General features: G+C 42.8%; 1 protein-coding gene across 1 annotated transcript in view; it reads left to right on the forward strand.

Annotated features, from left to right (window-relative positions):
- Positions 1-2,902: 2,902 nt before the first annotated feature.
- Fbxo16 (F-box protein 16) overlaps positions 2,903-18,825 on the forward strand; it is a 45,042-nt gene continuing 29,119 nt past the window's right edge. The window contains exons 1-2 of the mRNA XM_035453105.1: positions 2,903-3,001; positions 13,068-13,103. Coding sequence (XP_035308996.1) covers positions 2,903-3,001; positions 13,068-13,103 — 135 coding nt within the window. The remainder of the gene's footprint in view (positions 3,002-13,067; positions 13,104-18,825) is intronic.

Below are 18,825 nucleotides of genomic sequence, written 5' to 3' on the forward strand. Positions count from 1 at the left end.
GTGCACTGCTGGGCACAATGACAAATGCCAGTAATCTCAGCTCTGGGAAGATGGAGGAGATGGGATCTTGAAAACAAACAGTATACAATTTTTGCCTTTGTGGATCTGAACTTGGTGACAGTGTTTTATATCTGTTGTTTGCCTGCTCACCTGTGCCTGTTATTCTGACTGCTAGTTAATAATGCTGTAGTGAAACCATTTCCTGTGCCTTTTGAAACCTAGCTAAAACTGTAGTGACTTAGAGAACTAAACAGTAGGATCTGTGAAGAGCCCAAAGGCTGATCCGAGCCTAGGCTATGGTGGCAGGATGCAACCAAGGGAAGGTGTTGACTAATGAACCTACCAGGGTATAAGACATTGGTTTTGTCTTCAGCTGTAACTTAAACCTGAGTGAGTATTACGTGTCAAGTGAGGACCTCAGAGATTTCAGATGTGGTGAACGGAGAAATGCCATCTTAACTGAAAAGTAATGCATTAAAAATTGTTATACATGTTTTTAAGACAAAGCTTCATTAGCCCAGGCTGGCCTCTCTATTAGGATGACTTTGAACTTCTGGCCTCCCACCTCTATCTCCTGAGTACGAGTATTACAGGCATGTGACACTATACTTGGTTTATGTGTTAGTGGGGTTAAGCCCAAGGCATCATGCATGCTATAAAAACACTCTTCTAATAAAGTTAGACCAATTGGTTTCTCTGTCTGTCTCTGTCCCTCTCTCTTTCTCTCTTTCTCTCTCTCTCTCTCTCTCTCTCTCTCTCTCTCTCTCTCTGTGTGTGTGTGTGTGTGTCTGTGTCTGTGTCTGTGTCTGTGTCTGTGTATATGTCTGATTTTTAGAGGCATGGATTCTCTGTGTAGTTCTGGCTGTCCTGGAACTAACTCTGTAGACCAGACTGGCCTTGAACTCACAGAGATCCACCTGGGATCAAAGGCATGCACCAACAACACCGAGCCTCCAATTGACTTTCATTTGTTCAGTATTTAATGCTGTATGGTCATGTGTGGAGCCCCAGATCAGGCATGTGTAAAGCCACCTCGGCCACAGTTCAGACCTATGTGGGCAAACCCAGGGTAGAAACACTGAGGGCAGGTACTGAAACTGCTGTCCATTATAAATTATAAAATATTCCATCATGGCCCACCAAAAGACAGGTTTTGGACACTCTGTAAGTGACAAGTTCTCAGAAAGACTGAGGGAGGTTACTAGTTACTGAGGCCACCTGCCCATCAGCCACCATGTCAAGACCTTTTTCTCTCTTCCAAGTACCATTTTGGAGATCCACATACATAAGATTTTAAAAACTGCACACAGTGAGACTGGAGAGGTGGCTCAGAAGTTAGGCACTTGGTGCTTTTATAGAGAACCCAGGTTTGATTCCCAGCACCCACATGATGGTTCATAACTATCCATGACTCCAGTTCCAGGGGATCCAATGCCCTCTTCTCACCTCCCCAGCCACCAAACATACATACATGTAGGCAAAACACACAACAGTAAAATAAGTAAATCTAAGAAAAAATTTTAAATTACAGAGTTGCTATTAAAAACACTGCATAAGGTTAATTTTTTAAAAGGTTGCAAAAGCAGAAACAGATTCTAGCTCACACATGTAGAAGAGGAAAAGGGCAGGTAGCTTCTGGGGGACAGAAGAACAGGGACAGCATTGCAGTCTGCTCAGGTCACATGACAGTGACTCAGGTCACTAATGTTACCCTCAATGACCACCTCATGCAGAAAAGGATAAGTCCATCTGTAACTTGACCCACTCACCATCTGTTGTCAAGGAAGGGATTACTGGTGGTCCCCGAATGAAGAAAAAAGAACCCAGCAACTGGATATCTCTAAAATCAGCCAACCGGCCAGCAAAGTCTACACTAGTGAGGAAAAATAATTCCTCAAGGAAATTGAAGTACCTTAAATAAAAGTAGGCAAACTGCATACCAGATAACTAAAAACAGCAGATTTACCCCCAAAAGCATATCTGTCCATCTCCAAAGGCGTGACCTTGCCCACTACATCAGTGTACCTCCTGAGTGTGATTAGGCTGGAACTCTTCTACCTTAATGCTAAGAGTAGAGGAGTAGAGTTAATTGCGCAAGAACAAAAGTTAGGTGTTTGTTTTGAGACAGTATCTCATAGGGTTGCCATAGCTGGCCTGGAACTATCTATGAAGAAAAATGTGACCTTAAACTCAAAAAAATTCACCTACTTCTGCCTCCCAAATGGGATGAAGGGTACGGGTTTTTTTTTTTTTTTTTTTTTTTTTTTTTTGTGTGTGTGTGTGTGTGTGTGTGTGTTTTCCAGACAGGCTTTCTCTTTGTAGCTCTGGGTGTCCTAGAACTAGCTCTGTAGACCAAACTGGCCTCAAACTCAGAGATCTTCCTTCCTCTGCCTCCTGAGTGCTGGGATTAAAGGTGTCCCCCACCTCTACCTGGCAAAGAGTGTTTTATGTTGCACTGTGACTCTAAATTTGAAGCACTTCTCTTTCTGGCCAGTAAACTTTGTTCTGAGCTAAGAATGACTGAATGGCCCCATGATCCAGTGGTCTAATCCCTGTTCCATTCACAATCTATATGATCTTGGGCACGGTGGGCAACTTCAGTGAGCCTCATTTTCTTTCAATGGACTAAGTATCTAAAACCCACAATTTTAGCACCAGCTCAATGTAATCTGGTACTGAACATACATATGTGTAGAGTCTTTTCACATAAATAAGGCTCTCAGTAAATATTCTATCCACCTATACCTTCTCTCAACATACAAAAAAGTTTATGTGTGTGTTGTGTGTGTGTGTGTGTGTGTGTGTGTGTGTGTGTGTGTGTGTATTTAGTTTTCAAAAGACTCAATGATTTATTTCTTATGATAGGTGTAGTCTTTCTGATGGAAGAATACTAGGTCATTTCATGATGGCATTTGCACCTCCAAAAAGCATTGATGGTTCCAAAATGCAGACAAAGATGAGCACCTGGACACCCCTAAACCACCGACTTCTGAATGACCAGGTGAGTAGTCAGAAGTATTTTATCATTTGGGTCCGTCAGGGGGAAAAAAGGTAAAATTCTGATATATAATTCTATATATAATTATAATAATATATATTCTTATAATCAGAATATAAACAGGAATTTTTTAGGATGGTACAATCTATGAACAAAAGACAAAACACAAGTTTTATTTAAAAACAACTTTGTGTCTTTGCTATATGGGCAAGACAAAAAAATAGATCAGAGTTCTGCCCCAGGGAAAAGTCGTTGTTCTTTCCTGCATTAGCTAGCTATTCCTGGTGTGTCTTCTTTCTCCCATCGATGGTTCTCCTTGGAGCCAACAGAATTTGAGGAGGAGAAGAAAGATGTCTAGGAGGGGTTCCCCTCAAAAACCAATCCCCGAGTTTCTGGATAAACTTGAGGTCACTTAGTGAATAAATATCAGCCAAGTGCTCATGGTACTGGCATTTTCCTAAAAAGTCTATTTCCCAGTTTAATTCTGGGGAGATGCAAGTAAAATACACCCAGCAAAGGATTGCAAGCAAGTGGCTGGGGTGTGAGAATGGCAGACCTATGGGATATTGTATTCCTGCTTCTACGAGTTGCAGAACTCTGATCAGTCCTTGAACATCAGGACCACACCCAATTGGCAACAAAACACAATCAGTTTCATTGTGTAAAACTAACTTCACTGTCTTCCCTCTCCACACCAGTCCTTCCTCCAGGTGAGAACCCCCACTTTATACCATCACCGGGCCATAAAATCTCACCTTTCCCTGTCAGGTGTTGCATTGGATTCTTCACCCCAATTTACAGGCTAATAAGTAAACCTGTTGCCAGAGGAACAAAAGACAGTACTATCTCACAGTGAAGGACAAAGGGATCTGGGCAGGGACAAAGAACTTCTGCTCACAGCAGAGCTGTCAGGATGAGCGTTATGTGTCAATCCTAAACACTGACTCTCCTGGTTGACCTCAACCAGCCGAGTGATGCCCCCATCACGTAGAGAAATGCCTAGCACACGGTGGGTTTCCTGGCAGCTGAAGACCAATGAGCACAGAGAATCTAATACTTCCTAGGAAACAGTAAACATAAACTCCTCCCTCTAGGCTGCCTTCCTGCAATGTAACTTGGAAAACAGGTCCAAGTGAAGAGTGCTGAGGGCCTTCACTTCTCAGCATGCCCAGACTCTTGAGATAGGGAAGCTATAGGGGAATATCTACCTACACACCCTTGTTTCCACACCCCATTTGTTCTCTGGGTCTTTGAGTCTTCTCTCTAGATCTACTCAACCCAGCTCCATGTTCTCAGGTCACTTCCTCACCCACCACCCCTTCCCAGGAGCAGTGCAGTAACTCCCTGGCTGCTGTCACTGCCTCTAACCAGCTTACTTATCCTCTAATAAGGCTCCAGAAAGATCTTTCTGAAATACCAATCCTATTAGGTGAGACTAAAAATGGGATTACTCCAGAGGGCAAATTCCAATGCCCCACGCATCCCTGAGGTCCCTTCAGGTCCTGACCCCCAGCCAACCTCCCGGCTTCCACCTCTGCTGCTACTCCCTGGCACTTGAGGCCACAGCTCCTGTCCTCATCACCTGTGAGCCAGCATCAGTGTCCCCTCTGCAGCACCTTCCCCGCTTCCTGCCTCCTCTCTTCTCTCTCTGCTGTTCCTGGCTTTCCTGTTCAACTTTAGCCCATCTCCCCCACTCTCTGTGAATACACAGGTCTGGGTGAGGACACAAGTTTAGTCCTCTTACTGTGTGTGTGTGTGTGTGTGTGTGTGTGTGTGTGTGTGTGTGTGTGTGTACATGTGCTTGCATGAGTGTGAAGGCCAACGGACTTCAGCTGTTATTCCTCAGGTATGATTTTTTTTCTCTGAGACAGGGTTTCTCTGTGGCTTTGGAGGCTGTCCTGGAACTAGCTCTTGTAGACCAGGGTGGTCTCGAACTCACAGAGATCCGCCTGCCTCTGCTTACCAAGTGCTGGAATTAAAGGCATGCACCACCACCGCCCGGCTCTCAGGTATGATTTACCTTGGTTTTTGAGACAGGATCTCTCATAGACTTAGATCTTACTGAGCAGGTGAGGCAGGCTGAGCCCCGGGGATCCACTTGTCTCTGACTCTCCAGCACTGGGATTTAAACACACCACAACTCCTTGTGTTTTTTTTTAGTGTGAGTTCTGGGCATTCAGTTGAAGTCCTTGTATTTGCAACTACGAGTTTCACCAACTGAGCCCTTTCTTAGATACTCATTGACTTTTATCTTAGGGCCCTTCTAGCTCCTTCCTTGGGTGGAGTTGGTCCATCATTTATGTAACAAAATGTTGATCCCTCTTGGCAAAGCCTGTAGTCAAACATGGCTCATCTTAGAACTAGGAACTTTCTCCTATTCTGATGTGAAACAGGTGTAAAGGGGGGGGGGGAGGGTGTGTAAGAGATTGGATCCCAAGAAATAAAGTGGAGAGAAGCTATAAAGGAAACAGATTTAAAAAAAAAAAAAAAAGACCCAAGCAGGGAGAGAGAAGGAAGAAAGGAGACCTCAGGAACAAAAGGACAGGTGCAGGCAGATGGAGCCTGGCCTCATAGTGCCAAATTAACGTATGGAAATCTTTTCCTTCCGGCACAACAATTATTCATTAAGCACCTGTTGTGATGCTTGTAGCTCTCCAACAGTTTATATAACAGTTTATCCCTCCAACTTCAGTGTCAAATTTGGAAATCTGTTTTCTCATTGAATTGTGAGGGTTTTGCACATGTGTGAGAAAGTGACTTGAGTTGAAATACAAAGTTGTTGAATGTCTTGATTTTCAGAAAATTTCCTAGAAAAGTCTTAATCGATTTGGCCACTGTGAAGAAAAAGTATCTTAAGCTAGGCATGGTGGCATGTGCTTTCAATCCTAGACCTCAGAGGTAGAGGCAGGGGGCTGTCTGTGAGTTCAAGACCAGTCTGGTCTACATAGTGAGTTCCAGCCCAGCCAGTGCTGCATAGCAAGACTTTAGCTCCGTTATTTTCTTTTAAACGGTTACTGAAGGGATGGCTTCAAAGTGAAAAGCACATATTACTCTTGCAAAAGACCATAGTTCAATTCCTAGCACCCACATAGGGTGGCTCACAACTTCCTATACCTCCTGCTCCAGGGGCTTCTGATACTTTTGGCTTCTTGGGACACTAGCAGTCATGTGCACATACCCACATACAAACATAGTTAAAATCAAAACCAAGTCTTTTAACAAGTACCTTCATAGTCCCCAAAGTTCCCAAGTGCTTTCTGTAGGAGGGTTGATAAAGACAGATTCTTTATTTAGCAGTGCTGGGGATTGAATACAGGGCCTTGCGCTTATGATATACATCCCCAGCCTTGAGAAGCAGGTTTTGAGATGAACATATAGGAATTAACCCTAAAGAAGGGGAGAGAAGGTATGATAACTGTTCTTGCTTGTCAACTTGACTACATCTGGAATTAACTAAAACCCAAGTGGCTGGGAACACTTGTGAAGGATTCTTTTTTCTTAATTAAATCATTAATGATGGGAAGATCCATCGTTTAATCTGGACCGTACCTTCTGGTGGCAGCCAGAATAACATAAAGGACACAGAGGAAGATTACTATCTCTGCCTGCTTGCTCTCACTAGCAAGTCCATTCCTTCATTAGCATGAGAACTTCTTCAAGAGTCTGCCATATACTGAAGACCAGCTGAGACATCCAGCCTTGTGGACTGAACAACTCCTGGATTCTTGGACCTCCTGTTGGTAGACAGCCATTGTTGGACTAGCTGGACCATGGCCTGTAAACCATTCTAATAAATACTGTATATACATATGTAAGTTCTGTTCTTCTTGACAACTCTGACTAATACAGAAGGGAAAGATGTAAGTTTGGGGGCAAGCATGAAGGTGAGCAGCAATGCAATCTCCACTGGCCCCACAGGACACCAGCTGTTGTGATCCCTCTGGGTTGTCTCACAACTCAGCAAGGAGGTCTGTCCTTTTATAGTTGACACTGCCCTTCGATGACCAGCTGCTCTCCTCTCCAAGGTCATGACCTTGGCTAAGGCAGCTTCTTTAAGCTCCTGGCTATCAACCAGCTGCCTCCCAAAGGATACTAAAAAAATCCCTCAGCTCTAGAAAGGATCAATACAACATAGAAAACATGGCATGGGTTTATCCTTGTTCTTTAATGGCTTTTGTCACATCTAATGATAATTTTTAGAGAAAATACTCATGATTCATAACTCCCATATTCAAAAATACCATTTAGTTAGCTTCCTGTTTCAAACTAATTTTCTTTCTTTCTTTACTTTTTCTTTTTTCTTTTTTCTTTTTTTTTTTTGTTTTTTTGTTTTTTTTTGTTTTTTGTTTTTCAAGACAGGGTTTCTCTGTGTAGCTTTGGAGCCTATCCTGGCACTTGCTCTGTAGACCAGGCTGGCCTCGAATTCACAGAGATCCACCTGCTTCTACCTCCTGGGATTAAAGGCATGTGCTGGGATTAAAGGTGTGTGCCACCAACCCCAGGCTTCAAACTAATTTTTTAAAAGCATATATGCTGCTGTGAACTCCTTTTCTAAAAATATTTATTTTATTTTTAATGTATGTTTGTGTGTGTGTGTGTGTGTGTGAGAGAGAGAGAGAGAGGGGGGGGAGGGAGGGAGAGAAAGAGAGAGAGGGGGGAGGGAGGGAGGAAGGGAGACAGAGAGAGAGAGAGAGAGAGAGAGAGAGAGAGAGAGAGAGAGAGCACAGGTGCCCATGAAGCCCAGAAGAGGTCATCAGAGTCCCTGGACCTGCAGTTAGACAGTTGTGCCTTTCCCTACTGGGGTGCTGGGAAAGGGACCCCAGTTTCCCTGTAAGAGCAGCACATGATCTTAACCACTGTGTCACCTCGTTAGCATCCATCCCCCTTCTTTTGGGACAGGATATCATGTAGGCCCAATTAGTCTTGAACTTAATATGTAGCCACAAATAAAATTGTACTTCTTTTTTTCTTTTCTTTCTTTCTTTTTTTTTTTTTTAATTTTTTGAGACAGGGTTTCTCTGTGTAGCTCTTATAGACCAGGCTGGCCTCAAACTCACAGAGATCCGCCTGCCTCTGCTTCGTGAGGGCTGGAATTAAAGGCGTGCGCCACCACCACCTGGCCAACATTGTACTTCTAATCTTCCTGAGTTTACCTCCCTAGTTCAAGGGCTTTAGGCCTGTGTCTCAAAGCCCCATTTATGAAGGACTGGAGGTTGAACCCAGGGCATCATACATGCTAAGTAAGCAGTCTACCAACTGAGCTACATCTCCAGCCCTCCATTTTGGTTTTGTAATTTTTGTCTTTCCTCTGTTCTGTAGTAGAATGTGAAATGCATAATAACCAACTCAGCCTAAAATAAAAGACTTGGGCTTTTAACTTCACAGCAGGTTGTCAGCTGAGAGACTAAATTCAAATTTAGATAACTTAAAAAAAAGCATCATCAAGGTAGGCAAATGCAGCAGATTACAGAGTAATTTGGGCACTGGGGATTCCTATGGGAGAGTGTTGTAATAGTACCTATGTTGCCAGCCAGTGTTGTAATTAGAAGGATCACGTTCCCCACACGCCAAGTTAACCATGGGCAGGGATGGGCAGGATAATTGCCTTGACTCTAGCGATTATTTCGCTCTTATATATGCATCCCAAAACATCATGTTGCACACCTTAAATATATGTAATTTAAAAGCACGAAAAGTGCACATCCCCATTTCTTTGACGCATGTCCCACAGTGCCTGTAAAAAGGGTGTTCTGGGAGGCAGCACCTTGTTGCCATCCATCGATCATAATGTAGGATTTCCAAAATAGCTCCCTCCTCCACTGCAGTGATGTCACATGAGGAAATATGTAATTGCAGTGTCAACAGACTAAAATAACAACCAAGGGATTTTGACTTAACAGCAGGCTGTGGGTAAACTGTGATATAAACAGACTGCAGCCGTCTGTGAGAGAAGAGCCATTTTAATATTGCCATTTCAAAGAGATATTGTGTTTTCCAGCTTCTTAAAAATGAAGACCCTGATTGCACATCTTTGGAATGATAATCCACTCTAATTCAGGGAACGTAAGAGTGCAAATGCAATTGAGGACTGACACAAAATGATTTGCCCCAAATTACATATATTTGTTAAGGGCAGACTCAACCAGATTGGAGTCCTCTTGACTTTGAGTCAGGATGTGTCAAGCAGGAGAGACTGTGATATTTGTTCATTATTTTCTCTCTCCTCCTCTCTTCGGTGGGCAGTTTCTCTTGGGTGAATATACTGTCTGGGAATGCCTGGGCTTGCTTGGAGTCTGAATAGATGTTGGTTTTCCCTTTTCTTTTCAGTGCTTGGGCTCAAACCCAGGGCCTCATAGCTGCTTAGCAAACATACTGGTGCTGAAACATACTGTTGCTGAGCTGTGTCCCCAGTCCTCCTTTTTACTTTTTAAGAGACAGTCTCACAAAATTACCTAAACTGACCCGAACTCATGCTGTAGCCTAGACAGGTCTTAAACTGGTGATCCTCCTGCCTCAACCTCCTGAGTAGCTGTGATGACAAGCCTGCACCACCGGGTCTGGCTTAGACATTGTGTTTGCTTTAGCCTGATGCATGACCAAAACCAATTCCTACCTCATTTCTTTCCTGATGCCTTTCTGTGAACTCTCTCCTCCAGTCAGTGTCCCTTTGTTACCATGAGCCACACCCTCAGGGAACACTATGATGGTACAGCCCAACCTCCTTTTGAAAACTCATTGATGATGTCAAGACCCAGTCTTCATCCCATGCCAGGCAGAGCACTGGCAGACATTCCACAAGAATTTAGGACTGCAGGGTTGGTGGGATCGACCTATCATGCTAGCACTCAGGATGCTGAGGCAGGAGAAACATCAGTTCCAGTCCATCTAGGCTATATAAGTTCCAGGCAGCCATGATGGAGAAGACCACGATTACAGTGAAAAAACCAAGGGCAAAGTTAAGCTGAGTAGGTAGTTCAGTACCAGGGTTCTTCCCTCCATTACTTCATTCCTTTCTTTTTTCTCTTCCTTTCCTTCTTTCCTTCCTTCCTTTCTTCCTTTTTTTTTTTTTATGCAGAGTCTCATGTAAGCCAAACTAGCCTTAAACTTACTACGTAGTTGAGGATAAACTTGCATTGACCCTCCTGCTTCTGCTTTCCAAGTGCTGGGAGTACGGGTGTGTGCCTCCATGCTTGGCATTTGTTCTTTTTGTTAGCCCAATCATGCCCCAAACTTACTATCTCCCTGCTTCTGCCTGCTGAGTACAGAGACTACAATCCTGTACCTCCTTGCCCAGCTTGACCCAGTGGTTTGTTTATATTTTTTTTAAATGTGAAAAAAGTAACTTTTATGGGAGTCTGCCTGTCTTACCTAAAATGATGAAGCTGAAGAAAAAGTTGTTTGGTGTTTTTTATGATTTATTTTAATATTTTTTATTTATGTGTATATGGGTGTGTGCACATGAGTGCAGTGCCTTCAGAGTCCAGAAGAGGGTGTTGAATCTCCTGGAGTTGGGAGTTACAGGTTATTGGAGGCTGCCAAGTGCTCTTAGCCCCTGAGCCATCTCTCTCCAGCCCTTCTTTAGGATTTCTTTCAGCTCTGATCTCTAGTGCCTTCAGAAACCTTTTCATTATCATTGTTTGACCAATAATGTTGCTGAGAGTCTGACATGAAACCTGTTCTTGCTGGTTCTGGGAGCATGTAAAAGTGAAAGGAGTTTTCATCTATATGGGGAAGTAAGATGAACAGAAACTACTAGAGAAACAACCAGACACTCTCACTGGCATAGTGGTTTATACCTTTAATTCCAGAGTATGGGAGGATCCAGAGCAAGAGGATCTCTGTGAGATTGAGGCCAGCTTAGTTTACACAGTGAGTTCCAGGGCTATGTAGAGAAACGCTGTCTTAAAAAAAAAAACACAAAAAACAGATACTCTCCAGCATCTGTGGAACATGAGTAGAGCAGAAAGGGGAGAGGCCCTGGGCATCAGAATTGCATCAGCATTGGCAGCTTGGCTTGAGGAGTTTTTGGTAGAAGAGAAAGAGCTCCAGAAATATTTGAATCCAGATTTAGTTTTGTCTCTTTTGTGTTTTCTACATTCTCTTCTATTTGCATGTGTAATACTGAATTTATCTGTCGTCATTATGATAGGACCATAGCTTCCCAGTGGCAGTTATTGGGGTGGGAAGAGGCAAGAGTCTTTCTTTTCCTTCTCTAATATGCAAAAAGTATCTACATGTGGTGTATGAGATTCCTTAGACCAGAGAGTGGAGACTTCTCATGGCACTTGTTGAAGCTGCTATTTCAGCCTCCATTTCAATATGCCCTTGATGACCAGAGCCTGAGAGTCTGAGAAAGGAAAGGATGACCTGCTGGCAGCAGGAATTCAACTTCTCATCCTTCATGATCAGGAAGGAGCAAGGTCTACACAGCCTCTCCTAGCTGGAGAGTTCCTTCAGGCCTGCTCAAGAGCTGTAACATTGATCCCCATCTGAAAGCTGACAGAGGGTGTCTGTGTTGGCGTGGGAGACACAGTCACATATGTTCATTATTCTCTCTTCCTCTCTTCATAACCTCTCCTCTGCCAAATATACCCAAGTTGGTCTTCTCCTCACATTTTGAGATCCACATATGCTCTGAGGCTCAGAAAAATATCAACATATACATTCACTCACACTGTGCTGCAACACCCATAAGGCCATCAATTTTTACAGTCACATCTATTGGAATGTAATATCTTGGGTACTCATGATATGCTATACCAGCACACTGCTTGGGTGTGTCAAATGAGTAGGACATGGTTTCCGTCCAAAATAGCATATAAGAGCAAGCCTGAGCAGACACAAAGTTGTAAGCCCAGAGGCACATATACAGAAATTACTAATTTTATAATTAGTAAGTTCATAGATAGTCATGTATGTGGGTATACACTGAAGGGCAAAAGCAGGGCTATCAAATGGCTTGGTTAGTGAAGTGCTTGCTTGGCAAGCACAAGGACCTGAGTTCAATGCCCAGAGTCTGCGAAACAGCTGGATACAGTGGCATGCATTTATATCTCAGTGTCCAGGAGGAGAGACATTAGGATACCTAGGGCTTGCTGGCCAGACAGCCTAGCAAAAAACTGGTGAGATCCAGGTTCAGTGAGAGGCCCTGTCTCAAAAAATAAATTGGAGAGCGATACCTGATGTTGTTGACCTTTGGCCTCTGTGTGTGTGTGTGTCTCTCTCTCTGTCTCTCTGTCTCTCTGTCTCTCTCTCAAATACATACACAAGAAAAAATAGAACCTCTCATTCATGTATTTTACAAGTTTTTATGTGATTAACATTGAAAATTTCCAGAAGCTCCATTTTTCTATTTGTCTGTGTTAGTTTATGATCTTTCAAATTTGAGACTCGAGGGCTCTTTTTTTTTTTTTTAGTACTCTTTATAATTCCTTTTTCTTTCATATTTTATTTCTCTTAAGGAGCAATTTATCAGTGATTCATGGTGGTACACACTTGTAATTCCAGTACTTGGGAGACAGTAGCAGGAAAATCAAGTTGGTTGGGCCGGCTTGGGCTATAAAGTGAGGGCCAGGCCAACCTGGGCTATAGAGAGAGACCCTGTCTAAAAGGAAAAAGGACGGAGGATAGGAAGAAAGAAGGGAGGATAGGTTACTTCTTTTGTATGAATTATTCTATATACAGAAATAAAAAAGAGAGGCCTTGCCTAGGTTAAAAGTAAGTAAAGTGGGTTGGCAGTGTAGCTCAGTGGTAGAGTGCTTGCCCAGCATGCACAGAGCTCTGGGTTTGATTCTTCAGCTTACATAAACCAGACATGGTGGTGCAGCCTGTAATCCAAGTACTCTGGCAGTAGAGACAGAAAGATTGGAAGTTCAAGGTCATCCTTGGCCTGCATAGAGAGTTCAGGGCCATTTAATAAATAGAGTACCCTCTCAGAAATGCAACCTGTCTCTTCCTACTCAGTTGAGATAGTGAACCCTTACTCAATGATCCTTTAATGGTGTTGTTTATAATGGATATCTTGAACCACAATGCCCAAAATGACCCTGTTTTCTTTTATTTGCTGTAGGTGTTTGAAGAACGAAGAGCTCTGCTTGGAAAATGGGTAAAGCATTTAAAATACATAGGCCTGCTGGGGATATCTGAGTTGCAGAGTATTTGCCTAGTCTGCCCAAGGCCTTGGGTTCAATCCTCAATACCACAGGATGGATGGATAGATAGATAGATAGATAGATAGATAGATAGATAGATAGATAATAAAAATAAAATATGCCTGTGTCTGAATCATGGTATAATGTCTGTTTTCAAGCTACTGTAATGAAAACCATAGACCCAGTAGCTATTTGTTTATTTTTCTTAGTTCTGGGGCTTGGTAAGTCTCAATATCAAGATGCTGGTGATGGGTGTCTGGTGAAAGCCCTCTTGAGCAGCCCTCTTGCTGTCTCCTGAAATGGCAGAAAGCGGGGGAGAGTTCTCTGGGATCTGTTTTGATACCACCTCCTGAAGGCTCCACCTACTCCCCATCCCAATCTGCAGGTTAGGATTTCATACTGGTTTTAATTTTTTATTAGATTTATTTTATGTGTATGCGTGTTTTGCCTGCATGAATGTATGTGCACCGTGTGGGTCCCTGATGCCCATGGAGGCCAGAAAAGGGGTGCACACCTTTAACCCCAGCACTCAGGAAGCAGAAGGAGGTAGATCTCTGAGGTCAACATGGTCTACAGAGCAAGTTCCAGGACAGCCAGGGCTACACAAAGAAACCCTGTCATGAAAAACTCAATAAACAAATAGTAAAGGTTTCAACATTCGAATGCTTCAGGACACAAACATTCAGTCTGCAGCATTGTCTTGGTGCCACACGTACCAAGGCAGTGCCAGCTCCTTCCTGAGAATCATGACTGATGATTTCCATTTAAAGTCTACCTGGAAAACAGAACTCATCCAGTATTTTAACAGACATAATTTAATCAAAAGAATGAGTCTTAGAAAGAAAGACTCAGGAAAGGGTTGAGGAGGGTCTGTGGAGAACTGAACTAATGCCCGCCTTACTCACTCCAGCCTAGTAGGGGACTCACACTCCTGATGGGGAAAAGTAGGCATCCTAGCCAGCTGGTTCTAATATATCCAAGGAAGCATGATGACTCTAGGTTGTCTGGGGGACAGCTGGAGCCAGGAGTCAGAGTGAAGAGTCAGGGCAGTGCACACAGGAGCCGCAGCAAGCAGGAAGGACTATGTCTGTTCTTCCTCAGTTTCCCTGTAGTGCTTCCATCTTCACAGGCAGCATTTAGCAGAGATCTGGCTGTCAACAGAGAAATATGGCTACAGAGTTCCAGCCTCCTTGAATCAAAGAGCGTAGTGATGTGGTTTGGATCTGAGAGAGGGTTTCTTTGTAACCAGTGCAGTTCATCCACTGTAGCATCCAGGTAGCAGGTACATTCTTCTGTATATACTTGAACTTGTGCATGAGGAAACAAACAACTTCATGGGTCTGCCTAACAAGCTACAGCCACCCTTCATCATCGATGAGGACTTGCTCATCTATTCCTTTAACGAGGAGACAGAATCCCAAAGGTCATTATCCTTACTGAATAATGTCAAATTATGTGTTTCTGGACAACAAATTACTTGTTGAACTACTCTACAGTCTCAACTAAATATTTTCTACTACTCAAGAGAATTGAAAACATATGGCCATTCAAAAGCTTGCACATTAGTGTTTATAGCAACAGTATTCAGAATAGTCAAAAGCGCAAAAAATTCAAATATCCATCCACAGGTAAATGAATAAACAAAACGTGCTATGTTCATATGATGTGATATTATTCCTTTGTAAAAAGAAAGTATTTCTGATACATGCTATAACATGGACGAACTTTGAAGGCATCATGTGCTAAGTGAAATAAGGCAGTTTCAAAGACAAATATTGTACAACTCCACTTTATATGAGTTACTTAGAATGGGCAAATTCATAAAGACAGAAAATAGAATAGAGGCAACCAGGGGTTGGGGAGCTAGTTTTTGATGGGTGCAGACTCTTGGTTTGAGAAAGCTCTGGAGACAGGTGGTAGTGGTGGTTGTACTACAATGTGAATTTATTTAATGCAACTGTACACATAAAAGCCTGTAATCCTAGCACTTGGGAAGCAGAGGTGGAAGAATCAACTCCAGGACAGCCTCAGGCTATGTACCAAGTTCAAGGCCAGCCTGGCTCCTGAGACCCTGTTTCCCTAAATCAATCTTCCCCTCCCCATCCCCAAAGCAGTTTAAATAGGATGAAATGCTTATGTATTTCTTTTTTTCAAACCACTTTATCTTTAATAATCTAATGGTAATTCAAAATTCGAAAAATAAATGGTGAAGCCATTCGAGTTATGGTGGATGCCACTGTGAGTGCCTCACCCACCACCCCAGGTGAGGATGAGATTGGATACTGTTCAAATGCTTGGCCAGTAAAATGGCTCCATGGCTTCCAGACTGATATATTTGGTTACTGAATCTCTGAAACCTCTGAAAGGTAGCAAATGGTAGATGAAAATTGAATGTAAGGGACCTCAGAGAACAGGGTGTCATTTGTGAGGTTTTGTTTTGTTTTGTTTTGTTTTGTTTGTTTGTTTTTTTGTTTTTTTTTTATGGGAGATGGGGACAAAAAAAGAAACTGAGATTAGATAGTGCTGATGGCTTTGTAACTTTGTATCTATACTAAAACAAGTCAATTGTACACTTTATTTTCATTTCCGTGTGTGTGTGTGTGTGTGTGTGTGTGTGTGTGTGTGTTGTGTGATGTCTGCATAAGGGCACATGTGCCACAGTGCTCATGTGGAGGAGGTCAGAGGACAACTTTGCGGAGCGTGTTGTCTCCTTCCATCTTCATGTAGATTCCTGAGATCAAACTCAGGTCACCAGACTTGTACTGCATGCCCCTTGAACTGCTGAGCCATCTTACTGGCCCTCCACCTTTCTTTTTAAGGCAGGATCTCTTACTAAATCTGGAATTTATGGATTCCAGCTAGACTGGTTGGCCTTCGAGCCCCAGAGATTCCCTAGTCTCAGCCTCTCCAACTTTGGGATTACAGGTGTGTGCTGCCACACCCAGCTTTTACACAGGTGCTGGGGTCCAAGCAAACCCCTTGGCAACTGAGCTATGTCTCAGCCCTTCAAAGTCTTCACATTTTAAAATATTTATTTTTAGTTATGTGTATATGTGAAGAGGCAGGGTATGTATAAGGGATCGGTTCCAGCTTAGGACCCCCAAAACCAAGTTCTCAGAACAAAGGAGATTCATTTGCTCCAGAGAGACAAAGAGCAGGGGATTAGAGACAAGACAGAAGATAGAGGAGAAGGGGAAAGGGAATAAGACAGAGGGGTCAGGGATATTTGTTCCTGAGTAACAAAGACTGCCTTTGGATAGAGAGCAGATATCTGTGGCCCATAAGAAACTGGCAGTTTATAAAGGCAAAGGGAAAATCCTGTGTTAGGATGAGGTGTTTAATTTTAATTGGGCATGTTAATTAGGTGAGCCAAGTAGGGTTTTTTGTTTGTTTTGTTATTGTTGTTGTTTTGTTTGTTTTTTTGAGGCGGGGGTTTCACTGTATAACTCTGGCTATATAGAAACTTGCTCTGTAGACCAGGCTTGCCTTGAACTCACAGAGATCTGCCTGCCACTGCCTCCTGAGTGCTGGGATTAAAGGCATGTGCCACCACTGACTGATCAAAGAGGGCTTTTGATTATTGAACTTCAATACTTTGATTAGCTGGACTTTGGTAGTCAGCCTCAGGAGGAGGCCAAATAAGGGAATAGACCTTGGTGGTAAGCTTTCAGAATGTAATCTGACAATTTTTAGCAAGGCAGAAGGAATGAGGGAGAAAGACAAGGCCTGCTAGAGCCATGTTTGCCATGCTTGGGCTGGCTGGAGTCCTTTCAGTTATGTGTACCTGAGTACAGGTACCCAAGGAGTCCAGAAGAGGGTGTCACATCTCTGAAGCTTGGAATTACAGGTGGTTGTGAGCTGCCTGGCCTGGGTACTGGGAATAAACTCAGGTCCTTTGCAGGAATAGTAAGCTCTCTTAACCACTTAGCAACCTCTTCAGCCCCATAAATAATTTCATTTTTGTTCATGCATTACACGTGGTTCTGTTTGATATTTAGGATAGCAACAAACAAAATAATAACGAGAAACCAAAGCTGTATGTGGCAGTGCACTGTGTGGAAGTTACACACCCATAATCACAGCACTCCAGAGGCTGAGGCAGGAGGATTGTGAGTTCAAAGGCACAATGAGACCTTATCTTTTTGTTGTTGTTTTTAATCCTCTGTAGGGCTAGGGAGATATCTCAGTGGTTAAAGTACTTGCCTCAGAAGTGTGGGGATGGGAGGAGTTCAGCTCTCCAGAACCCAAATAAAGTCCACATGGGTATGGTACCTCCCTGTAAGTCTAGTCTTTGAAAGCAGAGCCAGGATCCCCAGAACACAGTGGCTAGCAAAATAACCCTGTGAGCCCTGGATCAGGCTGAGACTCTGCCTTGATGCATACAGTGATAGGTGGTGATTCTCCAGCATCACACACACACACACACACACACACACACACACACACACACACACACACACCACAAGTTTGGGGGAGCCTCCCAAATCACCCTCCTGTCCTTGCCATTTATTGTGAGATGATTGCTGAACTCTGACAGCTCAAGCTACAGCATCTCTAAAAATATCATGTGGACAGTTATCAAGAATACCCCACAGAAGAGGGTCCTTCAGGAGTGAACCCCAACACTGTGTGACAGTAGAATGAGAGAACTCTAGTGGCTACCCAGCCTCACATGCTGATCCCTTACTTTTATGCTTCGGATTTTACTGAAGAATTGATGCAAGAAATAAGGGAGAACGGTGAACAATTTGTGGATTATCTGCTTCCTAGTTTATCCTAACACCTTTTAAACTCCACAGGGATTTTTCCCCCTACTACTCAGTATTCTGAGTCATCACCCCCACCTTGAATTGGTAGGGGTTCAAGGAATGCAAATTCACTTTCTATTAGCTTAAACAAACACAATTAGAAAGGAAAATCCCTGAGGCAAAAAACACCTATCAAGCCAAATGTAAATTACCCTGGACTTTCTGGATCAGTGAAACAAATGAAGAGTCCACGTAATTATCTTCTTAATCTCCAGGGAGAGTGTTTCAGTGTTTTCTTTTATGGGTTTTTATGATCCTAATGCTCTTTTATATTCATTTTAAGTCACACTATAATGTGAGTTCATTCTTTTATGCGACACTAAGGAAATCTGGTGAGCTGACCTGGACTTTTCCTTGTCAAGACACAAACATGACAACTTGATGCTTTTAAAGTTTCTTTTTTTTAATTTTATTTATTTATTATGTATACAACATTCTGCTTCCATGTATATCTGCACACCAGAAGAGGGCACCAGATCTCATAAGGGATGGTTGTGAGCCACCATGTGGTTGCTGGGAATTGAACTCAGGACCTCTGGAAAAGCAGTCAGTGCTCTTAACCTCTGAGCCATCTCTCCAGCCCCTTAAAGTTTCTTGCATATCTCTTTTACACAGATTTAACCACTTACATATTGTTTTTAAGATTTTCATGGCATTTTAGAATAATAGGTATCCTTTATACAAAGTACATGTACACATACACACACAAATGTATATGTAATCCTCACAATAGCCCTACAATGTAGTTATAATACCCCCCAATATATAAATGAGGACATTTTAAATATTACAAACAGTAGAAAATTGATAGTAGGACCGTGAGTATTCACTCCTGTCAAACAATCCAAACTCAGAACAATACAGGCAA

This window comes from Cricetulus griseus, assembly GCF_003668045.3.
Source record: "Cricetulus griseus strain 17A/GY chromosome 1 unlocalized genomic scaffold, alternate assembly CriGri-PICRH-1.0 chr1_1, whole genome shotgun sequence".
Lineage (NCBI taxonomy): Eukaryota > Metazoa > Chordata > Mammalia > Rodentia > Cricetidae > Cricetulus > Cricetulus griseus.